Source organism: Capricornis sumatraensis, chromosome 1, assembly GCF_032405125.1.
Source record: "Capricornis sumatraensis isolate serow.1 chromosome 1, serow.2, whole genome shotgun sequence".
Lineage (NCBI taxonomy): Eukaryota > Metazoa > Chordata > Mammalia > Artiodactyla > Bovidae > Capricornis > Capricornis sumatraensis.
The window spans coordinates 179301249-179323709 of NC_091069.1; the positions used below are offsets into that span (position 1 = coordinate 179301249).

At 48.4% G+C, this 22461-nt stretch overlaps 1 protein-coding gene across 1 annotated transcript in view; it reads left to right on the top strand.

Annotated features, from left to right (window-relative positions):
• TMEM44 (transmembrane protein 44) overlaps nucleotides 1–22461 on the top strand; it is a 41877-nt gene that overhangs the window by 2324 nt on the left and 17092 nt on the right. Inside the window, exons 2-8 of the mRNA XM_068983970.1 lie at nucleotides 252–378; nucleotides 2057–2150; nucleotides 3255–3421; nucleotides 3628–3714; nucleotides 8528–8698; nucleotides 10093–10233; nucleotides 11833–11937. Coding sequence (XP_068840071.1) covers nucleotides 252–378; nucleotides 2057–2150; nucleotides 3255–3421; nucleotides 3628–3714; nucleotides 8528–8698; nucleotides 10093–10233; nucleotides 11833–11937 — 892 coding nt within the window. The remainder of the gene's footprint in view (nucleotides 1–251; nucleotides 379–2056; nucleotides 2151–3254; nucleotides 3422–3627; nucleotides 3715–8527; nucleotides 8699–10092; nucleotides 10234–11832; nucleotides 11938–22461) is intronic.

Here is a 22461-nt window from a genome sequence, read left to right on the forward strand (position 1 = left end):
TGATAGGGGGAAAGAAACTCCTCCTTTCATGGGCCTGGCTCTTGCTTTGGGCTTGTTGGTCAGAGGCTCAGAGTCCTTTCCATCCTTTACTTTTTGCATCTGTAAACTAAGGTCAAAAACACCTGCTGAATATATGGGGAAGAAAGTGATTCGTAAGGACACCAAGTCACAACTGCCTTTTTCAGACACCAGCTCTGGGAGCCCAACCTTACATCTTTGTATTCTGTCTGCACTCCCGTCTGTCCCCACAGGCTTCTGTATCTGAGATGCGGGAGGAAATCTGGACGGGACCAGTCAGCGTTATGGGCTGCGTGCTGCCTCCTGATCAGTCTGTGTGACACCATTGGGGCAATTCTGGCCAAACAGCTCACCATTCAGGTGGGTTGGGACCACAGGTGACAGTGGCTTCTGTTTTGTTCCTTCCCCATGCAAAGCAGCTTTGCCCTAGTGTCTGTGCCCCTGCTGGCCTTTCTGCTCCTCCAATAACCACGTGAGTCAATGCTCACCTCCTTCAAGTCTTTGCTCAAAAATCTCCTCTCAATAAGACCTCCTGACCATCTGTTTAAAATTGTGCCCTGCGTCTCCCACAGCTGCTCCAGACCCCTCATCCTGCTCATTTCCCCCTCAATGTACCATCTGCTTCACTTTATTCATTACGTCTATTCTTTATTACATGTTAACCCTTACTAGCATGTCAGCTTCATAAGGGCAACAACTTTAATTCAGTGCCGTCTCCCCAGCACTTAAAACAGGAGCTGGCACATAGTAGATGTCCAATTAAAAAAAAAAAAAAGATGGGTGCTGTTACTGTTTTTTAGAGCCCAGGCACTGCCCCCACTCATGCAGGGGTATCTGAATCCTTTCCCAGGTGGTGATGTGGGCTTTGGAGCAAATGAGAAACATTTCATGTTTTTCCAAAGTCTGGGACCTTAAACAAATCTGTGTAGAAAGGGGCCTATCTCAAAACACATATCCCAAGGAAGAAGGACCTGTGGGCCCCACTTTAGGGGGCTGGTCCTGGCCTTTTGCCACCCAGGGAGATGTGAAGGAGGGCAGCCTGGCGGTTGGACACAGATTTGAAGAGTTCTAGACCCTGCTGTGTGCAGCATTCTATCAGAAAAACAAATCACCTTTCATTTTGGAGGCAATTCTCACTAGCTGATAAAAGATAATGAAGTTCAGCTCAAGTCCAATAATAACTGATATTTATTAAATAGCAAGGGCTTTTCATATATTAATTCACTTAATCCTTAAATTATGGGTGCTCGCATCATCCCTGTTTTACACATGAGGTGTAAAAGAGGTGTGGAGAGGTGTAGCGAGATTACATAACCCTGCTACAGGCACTCTCTTGTAAGTAGCAGTGTCAGGATTCAAACCCTAGAACACATGCTGTTAAGCACTAAATGCAGTGGACCCTTGAACAACACGGGTTTGAACTGTGTGCAATCACTTATACGTGGATTTTTTTCAAATAACACACACTATGACACCCCACGATCCACGGGTGGTTGAATCTATGGATGCAGAACAGAGGATACAGAGGACCTGCTGTAAAGTGACACTCAGAATTTCCGCTGCAAGGAAGTGAGCTGTTCAGGCGTCCACTATAGTGGCAGTAGCGAGTGCAAGTTTCGGCAGGCGCATCTTACTTTCCTCCGATCACCAGCCTAAGCAACTTTCCATGTGTCGGCTCATATCATCGGCTTCACACTGAGAGAAGTGCTGTTATTATCTCTGCTTCACAGATGAGGAAACAGAGGCCCTGGGAAGATCAGTGGCTGGGCCAGAGTTGCACAAGACTACGCCGTACAATGGAAAGTGTGGCGGGCTGGGATCTTGTCCCATCTCTATGATGCACGTTTTCATAATGGCTTTGGTCACTTGAGCAAAACCCCATTTCCCCAAATGGAGGTGATAACCAACCTCTGTGGGGTGGGAGGTATCCCTGGAAACCCTATTTCAGTGGAACATACGTGGTGGAGGAGATCCAGAACGAGAGGTACTACAGCTGTGGAAAGAGGTTTGAACACCAAGACCTTTCCTTTGCTCGCAGGTCTTCACTGGTGCCTACCTAGCAGCTGTCGACCTGGTGAACTTTGTGTCCATTCTTTTCCCAGTCTGTGGCTCCAAATTCAAGTCTAATTCAGGTGAGTGTGCTGCCACCTGTTCCTGACTTCATCATCCACTCATTTCATTCATCAGCACCTCTCCCTGTCATGCCTGAGCTGGGCCCCTGCCAGGTACAGATGAATGAGCGAGCTCCCCGGCCTCAGCCAGAGCAAGAGATCCGGGCCCTAAAAGGTAGTTAGCGCTGCTAGTGAGGGGTGTGCACACAGTGAGCAGCAGAGGAGGGGAGGGTCTGCAGGTGTCGGGAGAAGGTGACGTTGGAACTGGGACCACAGGAAAGGGCTTTCCAGATGAAAGAGCAGCCTGGGAAGAGGTCAGGAAGAAGGAGGGGGCAGGGCTTAGGGGACAGACAGTGATACTCAGTGTGCAAGTCCAGGGGCTCCAGGTGAAGCCCCACCACTGCTGGAAATGGAGTCCAGGAAAGGACCTGCACAGCCTCAGGCAGAGCAGAGACTGGAGGTGGCTGAGATGGGATGAGTAGGCTGGGAGTATGTGGGACCAGATGTCCCTGACAAGGGGCAGCAACACGCTCAGACCGTCATCTTAAAAGGAAGTGCTTGCACCAGGGCGTAATGTAAGATATCCTTGGGCTCAGTGCTGCCCAGAGGAGGAATGCTCTTTTTGGAGTTGTTCAGCGGAGGATCTGCCTTCTATTTCGAGGGGTCTTTCAAAGATGATGCTTCTTCTGCTCACAGTTTTGATGCCTTGGCACCACTCTGCCCACTCATAGGGCATTCACCAAGCTTGTGCGGGCTCCGCTCAGTGCCAGGCTCTGTGCAGATTCTAGAGCTGCCTAGGCACAGTGCCTGCCCTTAGGGGGCTCCTGTCTAGGATGAACAGCACTGTGTGCACACAGATGTATGTGATAAAGGATAATGCTGACCTGCCTTGAAACATAAAATGACGTGAAAGGCTGAGGAAGGGGAAGAGCACCAGGCATGGGGGGTGGGGGGAATGGGAGGGCATTACCACAGGCCCTTCAAGAGTGGGCAAGGTCTGGCCTGTGGGACAACGTGGGAGCACGTCCTGGCCTCGTGGCCGGGGTCAACACCAGTTCTTCCCACGCAGCTGTCTGTTGGGTTCCAGATCCTGGCAGCTGAGCAGGATCTTGGTGTCTGTTGCAGGACGGGGCTCCCGGGAGAGGAAGAGGAGGCGGCGGCTCCAGGCCAGCGTGTTTGCCCTGGTCCTGCCACTGAGCCTGGGCCCGGGCTGGGCTCTGTGGGCCGCCATCCCATGGGCTTCAGGCCATGACCGAGGGCTGCAGAGGAGGCTGCTGGGCATCCTGGTGCAGGTGAGGCCAGGCCTGCTCGGGCTGGGGGAGAGGGGTATGATGTCGAGGAATACGGGTCCCTCCCCTCCACACAGTCCCAATCAGTGTCCTGGGGGTGGGAGCCAGGCCTAGGCCTTGCTGGGAATAACCACCTAAAAGCAGAAAAGGGTGGTCCCAGTGTGCCTGGGAGTCTCCCCCGGGTGCTGAGTGTATCACTGTTCCCACAGGACAATACAGAAATCCTCGGCTTCCTGCTGGGTGGCATCGCGGCCTTGGGCTCCTGGGTTTCCCGGATCCCCCCACTCTCCAGAATCGTGAGCCTGGGGCTGGGACTGTGGGGTCACCCCTGCAGGTCTTAGGGCATTTGGGACCATCCTCCCAGCTCCAGGTCACTGGGGTGGAGAGATGGTGTCCCCGTGTGCACAGCCGTGTGTGTATGTATGGGGGGGTGTGTTTGTGTATATGTATGTGCGGGACAGAGGGCAGCTGGGCCCAGGCTCCAGGGATCCTGAGGCTCACAGCGGGAGGGCTCTGTGTCCACTCTATTTCTTGTAGCAAATGAGAAACAGGTTCTCAGGAAGGAGCCCCTGGGTTTGGATGAACAAGCATCCTATTAAGGAATGAAAAGGTTTGAGGTTTTAGAAGATAGGATTGTTCAGCTCCTGGGCTCTTTATATTCGAGAGTGTCTTGTTGGCAGATATTTTCCCGGTGTCTGGGGTAAAGGAAGCCCTATGTTGGCCACTCCCCTGGGGTAAACAGACATGACTTGAGATGCCCTGCTTGCCCTTGGCGAGCTCAGTCTCAAGAAGACAGAGAAATGGAAAACAAGGTGTTTGAATGCTCTAAGAAAGAGAATCAAATGTTTGGGGATTTGGAAAAGAGAGAGAGAAACCTCTGCGTTGTGCAAATGAATGAGGGTGGAAACTGTTGACACTGCTGGGTGCTGGGGGTGCCCAGGTTGGCAGGAAGACAGGGTGGGGCCTGAGGAAGCAGAGGCGAGGGGAGGCAACAGGGGCAGAGGAGAGCGCAGGAAAGGCCACCAAGGCAAGAGGGCACCTGCAAGAGAACCACATATTACATGACCCCAGAAATGTGCCAGCCCATCATTTAGTCTTAGAACAGTCACTTGCCCAAGAGTACTGTGTTTTCTTTACATTAATTTATTTATTCGGCTGGGCCGGGTCTTAACTGCAGCACTCAGGATGTTTGATCTTTGTTGCGGCTCATGGGATCTTTAGTTGTGGGATCTAGTTCCCTGACCAGGGATCGAACTGGGGCCCGCTGCACTGGGAGTGCAGAGTCTTAGCCACTGGACCACCAGGGAAGCCCCAGCGCTGTGATTTAATAGCAGTTCCAGGAGAACAGGATTTGGGGATGGCGGGGTCTTAGTTGAGCACTCTGAGAGCTGCAGCCTGAAACCTCCCAGGGCACCGGGCCTCCTCAGCAAAGGTGCGATCTCCAGATCAACGGAGGTGAGTGTGGGGAGCACTGTGCTCAGTTCAGCCCCCCTGGGATGGGTCTTCAGGGTGGTGTGGGGCTGGGAAGCTGTGTCACATGACAGCCTTTGAAGGAATTGCTGCAGGGCCCTGGCCACCTGTATTGTAAAAGTTTCTCTCACCTGCAGTAACAAAGTGTCACAGACTTGGAACAGCAGAAATGTATTGTCTTTAAGTCTCAGCGGCCAGAGGCCCAACCCCAAAGTGTCAGGGCCATGCTCCCTCTGAAGGCCCTAGAGAGGGGTCTGTTTCAGGCTGTTCTCTGAGCTTCTGCTAGTTCCCTGACTGGTGGCAGTACAACTCCAGGATTTGTGTGGTGTTCTCCGAGTGTGTGTGTGTGCACATCCACCAATGCATGTAGTCTTCCCGTGGCCTTTCCTCCATACATTCCTGTACCTGACTTTCCCCTTTTCATAAGGAATAGTCATCTTGGATCAGGGCTCATCCTAACCTCAGCTTAGCTTGGTCATCTACATAGACCCTACTTCTAAATAAGGCTACATTTACTAGCTCTGGGAGTTGGACTCCAGTGTCTTTTTAGGGAAACTCAATCCAACCCATAACACCAGCTCCCCTAAAATACCCCAGGCCAGCCCCACCCCTGGGTTCCTCCCTCTGCTTCATTTTCTTGATCACACTTATCACAGCCTGAAATTAGCTCCTTTAGTTATTTGCCAAGTGGCTGCCTGGTTCCCCAGCAGAGAGTTGGCACCGTGAGAGCAGTCACCCTTTCTGTTTTACTTCTCGCTGTGTGCCAGACATTTGGGGTCTGCCCAGGGTAGTGCCAGGAGACATTTCTTACTGAGCGACTATATCTGGCCTAGAAAATAGGGAGTTCATGGATACAGGAAATGGAGAGCTGTCTTGGGGCAGAAAGAGTAGCCTTGTTCTCTGCAGTCTTAGTGATCAGAACCAAGACCGGAACCAATAACCAGGAGGTTACTGGAAGGGCCACATCCCATTCAGTGAAAGAAAAGACTCCATGGGTTAGACACTTTGCCCAGTGGCTGGCATGTTGAGAGCAATCGGTATTGTTATTTATTCCTGCTTTAGTAGGTAGTGAGCTCCTCATCACTAGAGGCATTCAAGCCAGATGACTCCCCTTGGCAGGAAGATAGAGGGAGATTACATTGGGACTGAGCTGGGTAATCTAGGAGAGACTGCCAGCCCTGAGTGTGTCTGGTCTAGTGAACAAAAGCCCAGAACTAGGGTTCCCTCATTAGGAAGAAAGCCAGCAAGACTGGGGTGCAATGGAAGCTGAGCCAGCATGGCCTCAGACCCTGGATCCCCCAGAAGCTGCTTCTAACTTACCCTTGGTGGGGGCACTGAGCAGTCTGGCTGGGTAGCTTTGGTGGGAGAAGATGCCATTTTTCCAGGGGCAAGTCCTTGAATGGGACAAGGAGTGTGAACGTGCTCTGATCGGTAGAGCCCTGTGCTGACAACATGGGGAATCACTGCTGCTGCAGGAGCAGCTGAGGCATGGCCCACTTCTGACCCCCAGCACAGATTTGCCAGGCAACCACCAGATGGGTTGTCCCCTCAACCATCAGTCCTGAACTGTTAGGCAGGCCCGAGTGTGCTGGAGAAGCTCCCGCCACATCTTGAGTCACCAAGCCAGTTCCAGTCTTCAAGCAGCGATGCTTGAGGCACCTGCTGTGTGCCCAGCGCCACAGGCAAACAGCCCTCTAGCCCTCCAGAGCCCTAGTACCAACACTGACAAGAGCTTGAGTGTTGAGTCAGATGGTACTGGGCATGAGTTGGCACCAGAGTGAGAGCAGAGGGCTCCCCCCGCTGAGCCCCTCTCTGCATGTCACTGCCCCTCTAGCCATCAGTGTCCCCTGTAAAATGGGGTGGGTGGGCTGGAGGACCCCAAGGGTTTCTTGGTATAGTGGTGCTGCCTGCATTGTGTGAGGTAAGAAGAGCCAAGGGAAGGGGTGTCACTCTACCTACAGCCTCTGGGGCTAGTGGTTCGGGAGTCACCCTCCCCAGCTGGGTGCTGTCTGTTTAGGGGTGTTGTGGTGGTTTAGTTGTTAAGTCCTGTCTGACTCTGTAACCCCGTAGACTGTAGCCCTCCAGGCTCCTCTGTCCATGAGATTTCCCAGGCAAGAATACTGGAATGAGTTGCCATTTCCATCTCCAGGGTATTTTCCCAACCCAGGGATCGAACCCACATCTGCATCTCCTGCGCTGGCAGTGGATTTTTTACACTAAGCCACCAGCAGGTAGTGGTGGTGGAAGGAAGGAATTACTTGCTCCCCTTAGGGTGGAGGTGGTAAGGGATGGTTTCCCAGAGTTGAAACAGGGAAGCCTGGGAACAAAGTTGGAAGAGACCCAGAGGGAGACCTAACACTCCTGAGGAATCTTTTTTTTGTTTCCTTTTCCTTGGCTGCTCTGCATGGCTTGTGAGATCCTAATTCCCTGATCAGGGATTGAACCCAGGCCCTTGGCAGTGAAAGTGCAGAGTTCCAACCACTGGGAATTCAGTCCTTTTGAGGATTAAAATTAAAATGGGGAAAATTGACCAAAACATGCTTTTTCTCTTGAATTTTGTCCATTCCTTAGGCAAGGCCTGCATGTCTCCAAATACAGTCATCTAATGAGCAGACTAAGTTTATGTATATATATATGTAAATACACGTGTATATATATATATGTATGTATGTAAACACACATGTGTATATATATATGTAAACACATGTGTGTATATATATACACACACATATACATGTGTATGTATTCTGTGTTAATTTAAATACCTATGTAATTGTATGAATTGGAAATACATATGTGTTTATATACTTAATGTGTATAGAAAGTGACTTTATACCTGTAAATGGTACTTACATATAGATATTGCATATGTTTTCTTTTAAAAAGACCAATATTCATGACTCATTCTCCAAAAATATCCCCTTGGCTTCAAAAATTACCAGAATGTTATCTCTAATTTCCCTGACTTTCCCATCTGGGCTGGTTCGGAGTTGGTGGTCCCAGGAAGAGAAGGGTCAGGGCTTGGCTCTCCATGATTCTATCTCCCTTATGCTCTCTCCACTGAAATTCACGGGCTCCTGCCCAGTGCTGGGTTCCAGGGCACCGAGATGGCGGGGCCCTCAGCCCTGCTCTGAGGAGCTCTCTGTCTACTGAGAAGACAGATGTGTAAAGAGCTAAGTCATGACCAGCGTGAAAGGCACTCTGGTAGAGGGGTATGTCAGGTGTGAGGGACACAGAAGAAGGACTTACTTGCTCCCCTTAGGGTGGAGGCAGTAAGAGATGGTTTCCCAGAGTTGATTTTAAGCCAGGTTCTGAGGAATGAATAGGAGTTCACCAGACAAAGGGGACAACTTTTTTTTTTTTTTGGCCTTGGCTCATGGCTTGTGGGATCCTAGGTTCCTGACCAGGGATCGAACCTGTGTCCCCTGCCGTGAAAGCGTGCAGTCCACCAGACTGCCAGAGAATTCCTGGAAGCAGCTGGGAGCCCAATGGAAACAACTCCTCTGGGGGCCGGCCTTGGTCAGAGGGCTTGCCCTCCAACCTCTCACATCAAGGGGCCTGGGTCTTAGAATCAACCGAAGGGAGCTGGGCGAGGCGGCAGTCCTCCTCCCAGCGCAGCCCCTTCCTCTCTCTGCCCAGTGCCGGGGTAGGACATTTCCTTCCATCCACCTGTGGACCCGGCTCCTGTCAGCCCTGGCTGGTCTCCTCTACGCCTCGGCCATCGTGGCCCATGACCGGCGGCCTGAGTACCTGCTGCGGGCCACGCCCTGGTTCCTGACCTCGCTCGGCCGTGCAGCGCTGGACCTGTCTGTATCCACCCCAGGTCCCGGGGCTGGACTGCCTGTGTCTCGTCTCCCCTCTGCCCCACCACGCCCTCCTACCCGCTTGGTAGAAAGAATTCTTTCTCAGTGGCCAGGGTGGTGGTTTGAAGCCTAGGGCAGGCAGACACAATTGCAGTGTGAAATTCTGTGTTTTGTTCCTTTTTTTTTTTTTTTTAAATAAGCAGAAGGATCTCTTGACTGGAGCTCTATGAAACGGCAGAGGGAATGTGAACTTCTTGGCCCTGGGCTCAGAGAAGAGCCAGCTCCTGTCTCCATGCTGCTTCCCGCTGCGTCGGCCCCACCCTCCATGAATCTGTTTTCCCACCTTTGTCTTGTCTTTCTCTTGGGCCGGAAAGGGCTCTGCGAGCTGACTTGGCCTGCACAGCTGATCCTGCGCTTCCTGTCCTATTTGGTGCTGGAGCCTGGGGTGGGGAAGCAGGGAGAAAAGCTGTCCCCCTTTCTTGTCCCCAAGGGGATGTTGCCCGATGTGCTGACACCCCAGTGACCTTGGTGTGAGGGCCTCAAGGGCAGGCTAAGCTCAGACAGTGGCGGGTGGAGATGCTGACAGTGGATAAGCCTCTGCTGGGGAGGGAGTGTGTGAAAAAACCCTGGGGATTTAGCATAAACAGTTCCGAAAAAGATTTTCTCACTTACTGTTTGAGTCTCCCAAGGTTGCCATAACACATTGCCACAAACTCGATGGTTTAAGCCAAAGGAATTTATTCTCTCAGCTTTGGAGACCAGAAGCCCCAAGTCCAGACAGGGCCACACTCCCTCCAAAGGTTCCAGGAGAGAGTCTTGCCCTGCCTTTTCCGGCTTCAGGTGGGCTCCTGGGGTGCCTTGGTTCCTGGCCGCATAACTCCCATTTCCGCCTCTATCGTCACGTGGCCCTTTTCCTTTTGTGTATCTCTGCCTATCTTCCCTTCCTCTGAAGTTCCTGTTGTGGGACTTACCTTATCCACCCTAGTCCACTGCCAACCTCATCTTAACTAATTCTTGATATCAGCAAAGACCCTGTTTCCAAATAAAGTCGCATTCTGAGGTTATGGGTGGATATGAATCTGGAGAGACGCTGTTCAACCCACTACATGTACCGTCCCTCCTAAGCCAAGGAAGATGGTTTTCACAATCCTTTGGTTTAACAAGTATTCACCAAGTGCTTGTTAGAGCACCTGGCTGGGTAGTGGGCCCCAGGGGGACAGAGAGAATTGGACCTGGCTCTGTCCTTAGATTGTCTTGTGTCTGCTCTGGGGCCTCCCCTGGCAGGATGATTCTGGGGAGTGAGGGCGTCACTCCAGGGTGGAGCCCTCGGGTGCCAAGGTGAAGGCAGCGTCAGGCGACTGAAGTTCTCTGCTTCCTTGAACCTTAACTTCCACTTCTCAGATCATTTTCCTTTCCTGCGTGATGAAGAGCAAGATGAGGCAGGTCTTGGGATTTGCCTCTGAAGCGGGAGAGAACCCCGACACCCAAGCCCTTCTGACCTCTGCAGAGAAGGAGGAAGAAAACCAGGAGGCAATGACTGAGGCAAGGTCTCCCAGCTGGATGGGGCTAACCGGTGTCTGTGCCCAGCGTGGGCAGAGGTGGAGAGCCTCGCCAGGGCCCCAGCCTGGGAATCTTGGGGTCCCTCCAGTGTGGGTTATGCCCAATGCTGAGTGCCCTGAGAAAAGAGGATCCTCTGTTTTTCCAAATACAAAATATTTTTAAAGTTTTTTTTTTTTTGATCACTGCATAAACTTGAACATTTTTTAGCAATGTCGATAAAACAGTCAAATGTCCACTTATGCTATTTGGTAATTTATACATATATTGAAGTTCACTTACTATATAAATTAATACTTGAGTTTAGAAGTAATGTGCTTTTTGCCCACGTTTGGTAAAAACTTATGTTCCTACTTTTGCATACATTTGACATCCACAGCATCACCACCAATAACACAATTTTTTTTAAAGCTGATATTGCTAAAAAGCTAATTTTTAAAGTGTTGTTTACAATAAGATCCACCCTTGGCAATTATGTCATATCTGTAAATGTGTCTGTCTCTGTCTTTACTGATTTAATCAGGTGACCCCTGTAAGTAAGGAGAACTGTGCTAACTGAGGGAGTTTGTCTTTGTCAGAAGTCCTTGGCTGCAAATAATTGAACAAGTGCCTCATGATAATAAGAGAGCTTGTAAAGACTTGAACAGAAAGCAGCTCCCTCTTTTCTAAGATAATTTTTTCAGGAAAAAAAAATCTAGTCTCCTATGAAGACTCTTCACTATTCTCATTTCTTTCAGAGTGGAAATGAGACTCCCTGTGAGTGAGCCAGGTCCACTCCTCCAAATGTTCTAGCTTTAACAGCATAATCTGACTGAGTTAATGAAATAGGAGATGGAGTGTAGGTATGGCCAAGCTAAAAGGGGCGATACAGGTTCTTGGACCAAAGATCCAAGTTCCGAGGAAGGCTCTAATCGGATGTTATTTTCATTCCATTCTAGAATCTGTTATGAAATTATATTCCAAAAAGGAGCTAAAATATTTCAAGAGAGCCTCATGTGTTTAGTGTTCTGAAGAGAGTAAGTAGAGCCTTCAGCATCTCTTCAGCAATCTTTACAGCTCTGGTTCTCAAAGTGTGGTCCTTGGACTAGCATCGCCCAAGAACTTGTTAGAAATGTAAATTCTAGGGTCCACCAAGCTCTACCAAAACACAGCTCAATTGTTTTAATAAGTCCTCTTGGTGCTTCTGATGCACAGTAAAGTTCGAGAACCATTTCTTCTAAAAGCATTTGTTTAGCACCCACCTAAGTAGTCTCCCAGCTTTGTCAAACTTTACAATTATCTGGGGAGCTTTTAAACTCTCCAGGTCACTTCCACACTGGTTAAATCAGAATGTCTGGGGTTAAAAGCTAAACATTAGCTGTTTTTTAAGAAGCCCAGGTAGTTCCACTGTGCAGCAAAGTTTTGGACCCACCCACCTTCTGTGACATCAAAGAGACAGAGAAGATACGTCTTATAGGAAGTAGAAAGTGAGATATGCCATAAAAGAACAGGAAAAATACTGTAGGGATTCTGTTGAAGAAAATGGAATCCTGTTTTTAGAAAGTGTCTCCTTCTTCCCTTTTGTCTTCCTGTCTCCTTTGAAAGAACTCGGATTGGGTGCCGCTCACCACACTCCCACACTGCAAGCCGCTCAGGAGGATGGCAGCCATCAGTCGCTACATGGAGCTGACCATTGAACCGGTGCAGCAGGTAAACGGCCGTGAGCCGCAGCTGGGTGCCCGGAAGGGTGGGGGGTGGTCACGGGAGGCTTCTTGGAGGTGACACTTTAGCTGTAGGAGGCGCAGAATGAGTCAGGAAAGCACGCAAACAAGAGCTTTTGAAGGCCTTGGTAGGGAGGAGGTGGTCAGATGAAGTGGAGCTGGAAAGATGAAAAGGTGGCGAAGAGGCAAGGTCACAGTGTGGAAGCCGACCGTCATCCTGAGGACGATGGGCGTCCAGGAGACTTCCGGACGAGAGACTCGGGGTCAGCCACGCCTTCCAGGGCCATCGCTCAGCCTGTGTCGGGGGCAGATTAGAGAGAGGAGCCTGGAGATAAGGGGGTCAGTGAGGCACGGCTGCGAGTCCAGCAAAGAGGTGGTGTGGCCTGAACCAAGGCCAGAGCTGATGCGGACGCAGAGCTTCAGTGGAGTCAGCGGGTAGAGCAGTGGGAGCTGTGAGGGTATGGGGTGACTCCCGGGGCTCCGGCCTGTCCGAGGGGTCCTCAGCAGGAGGAGGGTTGGAGAAAAGCCTGGAAAAGGTGGTGAGACATCCACTTCACGTCCCATACCCCACTAGGATGTTCCTGTCGAGGCTACAGTGACCTCCCTACCGCTAAATCCTGGGGTAATTTCTGTCCTAGTTGAGATTCAACTCATTCAGCCACCCGCTTCTTCCAGTTTCTGGGGCCCTCCTTGGCCTGGTTTTTCTGACTCCCTCCCTCCTGGCGGCTTCTCCCTGTGAGCCTGACTTCAAGGTTGCAGTACCCGAACTCCGCCTCAGGAGGGCTCCCTTCTCTGATCCCATAGCCCCACCTGCCAGCCCTTGAGATCTCCCCTGCCTGTGTCTCCATCCTTTCTAGTTTGGGCTGCTCCGCTTCCTCTTCATTATCAGCACATGGCATCTCACACATGCCGTGTCCAATACGGAATTCTGGATTCCCATGCCCAGACGGCTCCTGCTCCTCTCCCTATCTTCCTCATGTCGGTGCAGGGAGGCAAACCCAGATCCCCCTCTTCTCATACGCGCTTGTGCCCATCTCACCCGTGGGCGAGTCTTGTAAATACTTCATTTAAAGTAGATCCAGGAACTTCCCTGGTGGTCCAGCGGTTAAGACTCTGCGCTTCCAATGCAGGGAACATGGGTGTTGATCCCTGTTTGGGGAACTGAGATCCCACATGGCAGGGGCACAGCCAAAAAATGAATAAATAAAAATAAAGTAGCTCTAACCTGGAGATTACCATATAAGTGAAGTAAGGAAGACAAGTGCTATATGATGTCACTTTATGTGGAATCTAAAAAATACTACAAATGAACTTATTTACAAAACGGAAATAGACCCACAGATACAGAAAACACACTTACGGCTACCAAAGTGGAAGGGTAGGGGAAGGGATAAGTTGGGAGCACACAACTATGTATAAAGTAGATAAATGACAAGATTTTGCTACATAGTACAGGGAACTATATTCAATATCTTGTAATAAACTATAGGGCTTCCCTGGTGGCTCAGATGGTAAAGAATCCACCTGCAATGTGGGAGACCTGGGTTCGATCCCTGGGTCGGGAAGATCCTATGGAGAAGGAAATGGCAACCCACTCCAGTATTCTTGCCTGGGAAATCCCATGGACAGAGGAGTCCGGCAGGTATAATGAGAAAGAATTGAAAAAAAAGAATATAGGCATATACAGGTAAATATGTATAACTGAATCACTTTGCTGTACCCCTAAAGCTAACATAACATTGTAAATCAACTTTACTTCAATTTAAAAAGTGGGAAACAAGTAGATCCAGGAGCCTTGTTACTGGTTTGCTATTTTTGTACTATCCCCTCCATTTACACGGAGAAGGCAATGGCGGCCCACTCCAGTACTCTTGCCTGGAAAATCCTATGGACGGAGGAGCCTGCTGGGCTGCAGTCCATGGGGTCGCTAGGAGTTGGACACGACTGAGCAACTTCACTTTCACTTTTCACTTTTCATGCATTGGAGAAGGAAATGGCAACCCACTCCAGTGTTCTTGCCTGGAGAATCCCAGGGACAGGGGAGCCTGGTGGGCTGCCGTCTATGGGGTCACACAGAGTTGGACACGACTGAAGCGACTTAGCAGCAGTAGCCGCTCCATTTACAACCAGTAACCCGAAGAGTCTGCTTAAAATGTAAATTATATCTTGCTACTCTTTGTTTTAAAGCACTCCTCTGGCTTCCCTTGTGGCTCGGCTAGTAAAGAATCCTCCTGCAGTGCAGGAGACCTGGGTTCAATCCCCGGGTTGGGAAGATCCCCTGGAGAAGGGAAAGGCTACCCACTCCAGTATTCTGGCCTAGAGAACTCCATGGACTGCATAGTCCATGGAGTTGCAAAGAGTCGAACACGACTGAGCGAATTTCATTTCACTTCACTTCTGGCTTCCCGTTTTACACAGAATAAAATCTAATCTCCTAACACAGACCTGTTAGACCCTCCAAGACCCGTGCTTGCCCATCCCTGACTGCCTCCTCTTCTACCCCGCTTCACTCCTCTCTGGCTACACAGAATATCTCTGCCTACATGCTCTTCCTCCTGACTTTTTTACATGTCTGCTTTTTTTCTTGTCTTTCTGTTCAGTAAAAACGTCACTTTCTCCGAAGGCCTTCTTCCCCCACCACCCAGTCAAGTGGGCGTATTGCCTCTTCTGCTGTATTACTTTCAGTTCAGCTCAGTCGCTCAGTCGTGTCTGACTCTTTGCGACCCCATGAATCGCAGCACACCAGGCCTCCCTGTCCATCACCAACTCCCAGAGTCTATCCAAACTCATACCCATTGAGTTGGTGATGCCATCCAACCATCTCATCCTCTGTCGTCCCCTTCTCCTCCTGCCTTCAATCTTTCCCAGCATCAGGGTCTTTTCAAATGAGTCAGGTCTTCGCACGAGGTGGCCAAAGTATTGGAGTTTCAGCTTTAGCATCAGTCCTTCCAATGAACATTCAGGACTGATCTCCTTTAGGATGGACTGGTTGGATCTCCTTGCAGTCCAAGGGACTCTCAAGAGTCTTCTCCAACACTACAGTTCAAAAGCATCAATTCTTTGGTGCTCAGGTTTCTTCACAGTCCAACTCTCACATCCATACATGAGCACTAGAAAAACCATAGGTTTGACTAGATGGACCTTTGTTGGCAAAGTAACGTGTCTGCTTTTTAATATGCTGTCTAGGTTGGTCATAACTTCCCTTCCAAGGAGTAGGCGTCTTTTAATTTCATGGCTGCAGTCGCCATCTGTATTACTTTATTACCTTTTAAAATGCTCTGCAAAGCACATTTCATGATCTTTTACTTTTGTTTGTTTTCTGTTTCTTGCTGGGATATAAACTTTGTCTGCTTCTGTCTCATCTGCCTCAACCCTGGTGCATCGAGTCACAGGTTCTTGGCACAGGTGTGTTGGAACGAAGAGTTCAGTAGTAGGGGCCCCACTGAGCTGACCTTGGGACATGCTGACGCTCAGAGTTTGGTCCTGATAGAGAGGTTTTACTTATTGTTGTTCCTTGGGAAGTGGGTGCAAATAGACTGTATGTGATGTAAGTGAAGTTCAGGGAGGTTCGGAGCACATTTTCGCAATTAAGAGCCTATTTTGGCCATTAAGCTCTTTTTCCATCGGGAGACTGGGTGGGTAGGTGGGTGATCGGAAGCTCTGGGGAAAGCACGGGGAACCCTGGCATCTGGCCAACGCTTTACATTAGAAATTTTGAAATCATGGAATTTCTGAAAAATAATAATGCAAAATAAAAAGAATGGTGCAAAATAAAAAACAATGATTCAAAAGTTGTGTTCACTTAAACGCAAGACTCTCTGTACCTGAGTCTTGAGAGGATGCCTGCTGGGAAACAGGCTCTTTGGGACAAGACTGTGTTCTCTTGTTCTCTTCCTTCTGTGTCCACCAGAGGGCGAGCGTTGTCTTCATGACAGCTCCCAGCTGGGAGCCTGGAGCCCTGCCTCTAGCCTGGGCAGAACAGTCATCCTTCCTGCGGTGGTCTGTTTATTAGGGCTAACTACCTGTCAGGCTCTGAGTAATCGATACCAACCAACCCTTCTGGTGATAACTGTACTGGTCATAGTGCTTAGAGCGCTGGTTATAGTGCTTAGAGTACTAGTCTAAGTGCTTTACATAGATTACATAATTTAACCCAAACACCCAACCCTTGAGGTTACCATGCTCATTTTACAGAGAAGGAAAAGGGGCCGGTTGAGGTTAAGCAGCTTGCTCAAGGTCACACGATCTGTTGGTGTTAGAACCAGGATTTGTACCTGTCTCTACCCAGATCTGTGCCTTTCCTTACAGAGTTAGGCCGCTTCTTACTTGGCAAAATGGCTGACACCCAGTAAATGCTTGATAAATGTTTTTTAAAATTATCATCAACACAAATTCTTATAACAACTTGAAGTAGATACAAATGTTATTTCTATTGTTATAGAAATTGTATAATTATTATTATGCTAAATTATTATATTTAATACTTTTATTATTATTTTCAAATGAGGCACAGAGAGGGTTAACTCACTTGCCCAAGATCCCATAGTTAGAAAAATCTCAAAAATAGGTTTCAGACTAAGCATGTCTGATTCCGGGCCCTGAGCTTTTATGGAAAAGACATGATTTTTATGCCGCCATTTCATGCCTGCTATGTTAGCAGATTTTTTTTTTTTTTTTTTTTAATGAGAATGTCCTGATGGGCATGTTGTGGTTTGGTACCGTGATGCCTCGTGCTTTAATACACATCCTGTTTGGACTACCCTGTGAAATGGGCAAACAAGCCAGTGAGATGCCCACTCTTCCGAACATCCCCTCCTGAACACTGGTCTAATGAGAGATTTCCCAAGAGGCGCAGCTGGGGCCAGGCTGGGCCCTGAGGGGCTGAGGGCGTGGGGTCCTAGGAGTACACAACTCACAGAATTTGGAACTCCGTTTTATCTGTTGACTCAGGTGTGGTCAGGCCTGGGGAATTTATAGATTCTTTCATTGCTGTGGCTGGGAGGCCTCTGCTCCCCACCCCCCATGTCTCTGCCTGTGTCTCCTTGGTGGATTTTCCTCCCTTCCAGCCGACTCTCACAGGAATCTGTGCCTTGGACCTGTCTAGGGTTGCAGCCCTGCGTGATTTGGGGACCCGTATGAGCAGCTGTTCTTCTCATGTGTCCAGGGCATTTACTAAATCTTATCCTCGTGACACCACTTAAGAGGAGGGCAGGCAGGGGATACCAGCCCTGTCTATAGATTAGGAAAGTGGTGCTCAGGAGGACGAGGTTTTTTGCCAAGGTAAGGCAGTTAGCTGGTGGACTCTTGGTCTGGAAGGCAGGTTGCTGCCCCTGTGCTGTGTCAGTGTGATGACTGCCTGGCTCTGAAACCCCAGCCCACAGCCTCGAGGATCTTGCGGAAATCTGTGTGCCCTGTGGAGGGAAGCTCTCTTCTGAGATGTACAGAGAGATAAATGATAGATAGATTGATGATGACAGGTAGATATGCATGCTCTGAAACCTCAGCCCACAGCCTCGAGGATCTCTGTGGAAACCCATGTGCCCTGTGAGGGGAAGATGTCTTCTGAGATGGACAGAGAGACCAGTTCAGTTCAGTTCAGTTGTTCAGTCATGTCTGACTCTTTCCACCTCCATGGACTGCAGCACGCCAGGCCTCCCTGTCCATCACAAAATCCTGGAGTTTACTCAAACTCACGTCCATTGAGTCGGTGATGCCATCTGACCATCTCATCCTCTGTTGTCCCCTTCTCCTCCTGCCTTCAATCTTTCCTAGCATCTGAGTCTTTTCCAGTGAGTCAGTTCTTTGCATCAGATGGCCAAAGTAGTGGAGTTTCAGCTTCAACATCAGTCCTTCCAATGAATATTCCGGACTGATTTCCTTTAGAATGGACTGGTTGGATCTCCTTGCAGTCCAAGAGACTCTCAAGAGTCTTCTCCAACACCACAGTTCAAAAGCATCAATTCTTCGGTGCTCAGCTTTCTTTATAATCCAATTCTCACATCCATACATGACTACTGGAAAAACCATAGCCTTAACTAGACGGACCTTTGTTGGTAAAGTAATGTGTCTGCCTTTTAATATGCTGTCTAGGTTGGTCATAACTTTCCTTCCAAGGAGCAAGTGTCTTTTAATTTCATGGCTGCAGTCACCATTTACAGTGAATTTTGGAGCCCCCCAAAAAAAAGTCTCTCACTGTTTCCTTATCTATTTGCCATGAAGTGATGGGACCGGATGCCATGATCTTAGTTTTCTGAATGTTGAGTTTTAAGCCAACTTTTTCACTCTCCTCTTTCACTTTCATCAAGAGGCTGTTTAGTTCTTCTTTGTTTTCTGCCATAAAGGTGGTGTCATCTGCATATCTGAGGTTATTGATGTTTCTCCCGGCAGTCTTGATTCCAGCTTGAGCTTCATCCAGCCTGGCATTTTACATGATGTACTCTGCATATAAGTTAAATAAGCAGGGTGACAATATACAGCCTTGATGTACTCCTTTTCCTATTTGGAACCAGTCTGTTGTTCCATGTCCAGTTCTAAATGTTGCTTCCTGACATGCATACAGATTTCTCAAGAGGCAGGTCAGGTGGCCTGGTCTCCCATCTCTTAAAGAATTTTCCACAGTTTGTTGTGACCCACACAGTCAAAGGCTTTGACATAGTCAATAAAACAGAAGCAGATATTTTCTGGAACTCTCTTGCTTTTTTGATGATCCAACAGATGTTGGCAATTTGATCTCTGGTTCCTCTGCCATTTTTAAATCCAGCTTGAACATGTGGAAGTTCACGGTTCATGTACTGTTGAAGCCTGGCTTGGAGAATTTTGGGCATTACTTTGCTAGCGTGTGAGCTGAGTGCAATTGTTCGGTAGTTTGAGCATGCTTTGGCATTGCCTTTCTTTGGGATTGGAATGAAAACTGACCTTTTCCAGTCCTGTGGCCACTGCTGAGTCTTCCAAATTTGCTGGCATATTGAGTGCAGCACTTTCACAGCATCGTCTTTTAGGATTTGAAATAGCAAGATGGTAGGAGGGGCGGAATTGTGTTTAGAATCAAACCCCATAGAGGGCTCACACAAACCTTGTGCGCACCAGGACCCAGAGACCCCACAGAGACTGAGACAGAAGTGTGTCTGGGTGTCCCTTGTGGAGGTACCAGTCAGCAGTGGAGTGCCACAGGGGCAGGGGCTCTGGGTGCAGCAGGCCTGGGTGTGGCATAGCCTTCTTGGAGGAGGTCGCCATTAACCCCAGCACAGAGCCGCCAGAACTTACACAGGACTGGGGAAACAGACTATTGGAAGGCACAAACAGCACCTTGTGAGCACCAGGACCCAGGAGAAAGGAGCAGGGACCCCACAAGAGACTGACCCAGACTTGCCTGTGAGTGTCCAGGAGTCTCGGGCACAGGTGTGGGTCGGCGGGGGCAGTGAGTATAGCAGTGAGTGCATGGGACATTTTGAAGGAGGTTGCCATTGTCTTCATTACCTCCACCGTAGTTTGAAAGAGAAGGTTGCTCAGTCGTGTCCGACTCTTTACGACCCCATGGACTGCAGCACACCAGGCCTCCCTGTCCATCACCAACTCCCAGAGTTTACTCAAACTCATGTCCATCGAGTCAGTGATGCCATCCAACCATCTCATCCTCTGTCATCCCCTTCTCCTCCCACCTTCAATCTTTCCCAGCATCAGGGTCTTTTCAAATGAGTCAGTTCTAGTTTGGCCCCAGGTAGCTCAGTGGGTAAATCATCTGCCTGCAATGCAGGAGACCCAGGTTCGATTCCTGGGTCAGGAAGATCCCCTGGAGAAGGAAATGGCAGCCCATTCCAGAATTCTTGCCTGTAGAATCCCATGGACAAAGGAGCCTGGCAAGCTACAGTCCACAGCATCTCGAGAGTCGGACACGACTTACTGACTAAACCAACCAAATAACAGGAAGGGAACACAGCTCCACCCATCTTCAGAAAATTGGATTAAAGATTTACTGAGCATGTCCCTGCCCATCAGAACAAGACCCAGTTTTCCCCTCAGTCAGTCTCTCAGGAAGCTTCCATAAGCCTCTTATCCTTCTCCATCAGAGGGCAGACAGACTGAAAACCACAGTCACAGAAAACTACCCAATCTGATCACATGGACCACAGCCTTGTCTAACTCAGTGAAACTATGAGCCATGCCATGTAGGACCACCCAAGATATATGGGTCATGGTGGAGAGTTCTGACAGAATGTGGTCCACTGGAAAAGCGAGTGGCAAACCACTTCTGTATTCTTGCCTTGAGAACCCCATGAAGAGTATGAAAAGGCAAAATGATAGGACACTGAAAGATGAACTCCCCAAGTTGGTAGGTGCCCAATATGCTACTGGAAATCAGTGGAGAAGTAACTCCAGAAAGAATGAAAGGATGGAGCCAAAGCAACAACAACATTCAGTTGTGGATGTGACTGGTGATGGAAGTAAAGTCCGATGCTGTAAAAAGCAATATTGTATGGGAACCTGGAATGTTAGGTCCATGAATCAAGGCAAATTGAAAGTGGTCAAACAAGAGATGGCATCAACATTTTAGGAATCAGTGAACTAAAATGGACTGGAATGTGTGAATTTAACTCAGATGACCATTATATCTACTACTGTGGGCAAGAATCCCTTAGAAGAAATGGAGTAGCCATCATAGTCAACAAAAGAGTCTGAAATGCAGTACTTGGCTGCAATCTCAAAAATGACGGAATGATACCTGTTCATTTCCAAAGCAAACCGCTCCGTATCACAGTAATCCAAGTCTATGCCCCAACCAGTAATGCTGAAGAAGTTGAAGTTGAACGGTTCTATGAAGACCTATAAGACCTTCTAGAACTAACACCCAAAAACGATGTCCTTTTCATCATAGGGACTAGAATGCAAAAGTAGGAAGTCAAGAGATACCTGGAGTAACAGACAAATTTGGCGTTGGACTATAGAATGAAGCAAGGCAAAGGCTAATAGAGTTTTGCCAAGAGAACGCACAGGTCATAGCAAACACCCTTTTCCAACAACACAAGAGAAGACTCTACGTATGGACATCACCAGATGGTCAACACCGAAATCAGATTGATTATATTCTTTGCAGCCAAAGAGGGAGACCCTCTATACAGTCAGCAAAAACAAGCCCGGGAGCTGACTGTGACTCAGATCATGAACTCCTTATTGCCAAATTCAGACTTAAATTGAAGAAAGTAGGGAAAACCATTAGGCCATTCAGGTATGACCTAAATCAAATCCCTTATGATTATACAGTGGAAGTGAGAAATAGATTTAAGGGACTAGATCTGATAGATAGAGTGCCTGATGAACTATGGACCGAGGTTCATGACATTGTACAGGAGATAGTGATCAAGACCATCCCCAAGAAAAAGAAATGCAAAAAGGCAAAACGGTTGTCTGAGGAGGACTTACAAATAGCTGTGAAAACAAGAGAAGCAAAAAGCAAAGGAGAAAAGGAAAAACATACCAATTTGAATGCAGAGTTCCAAAGAATAGCAAGGAGAGATAAGAAAGCCTTCCTCAGTGATCAATGCAAAGAAACAGAGGAAAACAATAGAATGGAAAAGACTAGAGATCTCTTTAAGAAAATTAGAGATGCCAAGGAAACATTTCATGCAAAGATGGGCTCAATAAAGGACAGAAATGGTATGGACCTAACAGAAGCAGAAGATATTAAGAAGAGGTGGCAGGAATACACAGAAGACCTATACAAAAAAGATCTTAACAACCCAAATAATCACGATGGTGTCACCACTCACCTAGAGCCAGACATCTGGAATGTGAAGTCAAGTGGATCTTAGGAAGCATCACTACAAACAAAGCTGGTGGAGGTGATAGAACTCCAGTTGAGCTATTTCAAATCCTAAAAGATGATGCTATGAAAGTGCTACACTCAGTATGCCAGCAAATTTGGAAAACTCAGCAGTGGCCACAGGACTGGAAAAGGTCTATTTTCATTCCAATCCCAGAGAAAGGCAATGCCAAAGAATGCTCAAACTACCACATAGTTGCACTCACCTCACACTCTAGCAAAGTAATGCTCAAAATTCTCCAAGCCAGGCTTCAACAGTACATGAACCGTGAACTTCCACATGTTCAAGCTGGATTTAGAAAAGGCAGAGGAACCAGAGATCAAATTGCTAACATCTGTTAGATCATTGAAAAAGCAAGAGAGTTCCAGAAAAAAATCTACTTCTGTTTTATTGACTATGTCAAAGCCTTTGACTGTGTGGGTCACAACAAACTGTGGAAAATTCTTCAAGAGAAGGGAGACCAGACCACCTGACCTGCCTCCTGAGAAATCTGTATGCAGGTCAGGAAGCAACAGTTAGAACTGGACATGGAACAACAGACTCGTTCCAAATAGGAAAAGAAGTACATCAAGGCTGTATATTGTCACCCTGCTTATTTAACTTATATGCAGAGTACATCATGAGAAACGCTGGGCTGGATGAAGCTCAAGCTGGAATCAAGATTGCCGGGAGAAATATCAATAATCTCAGATATG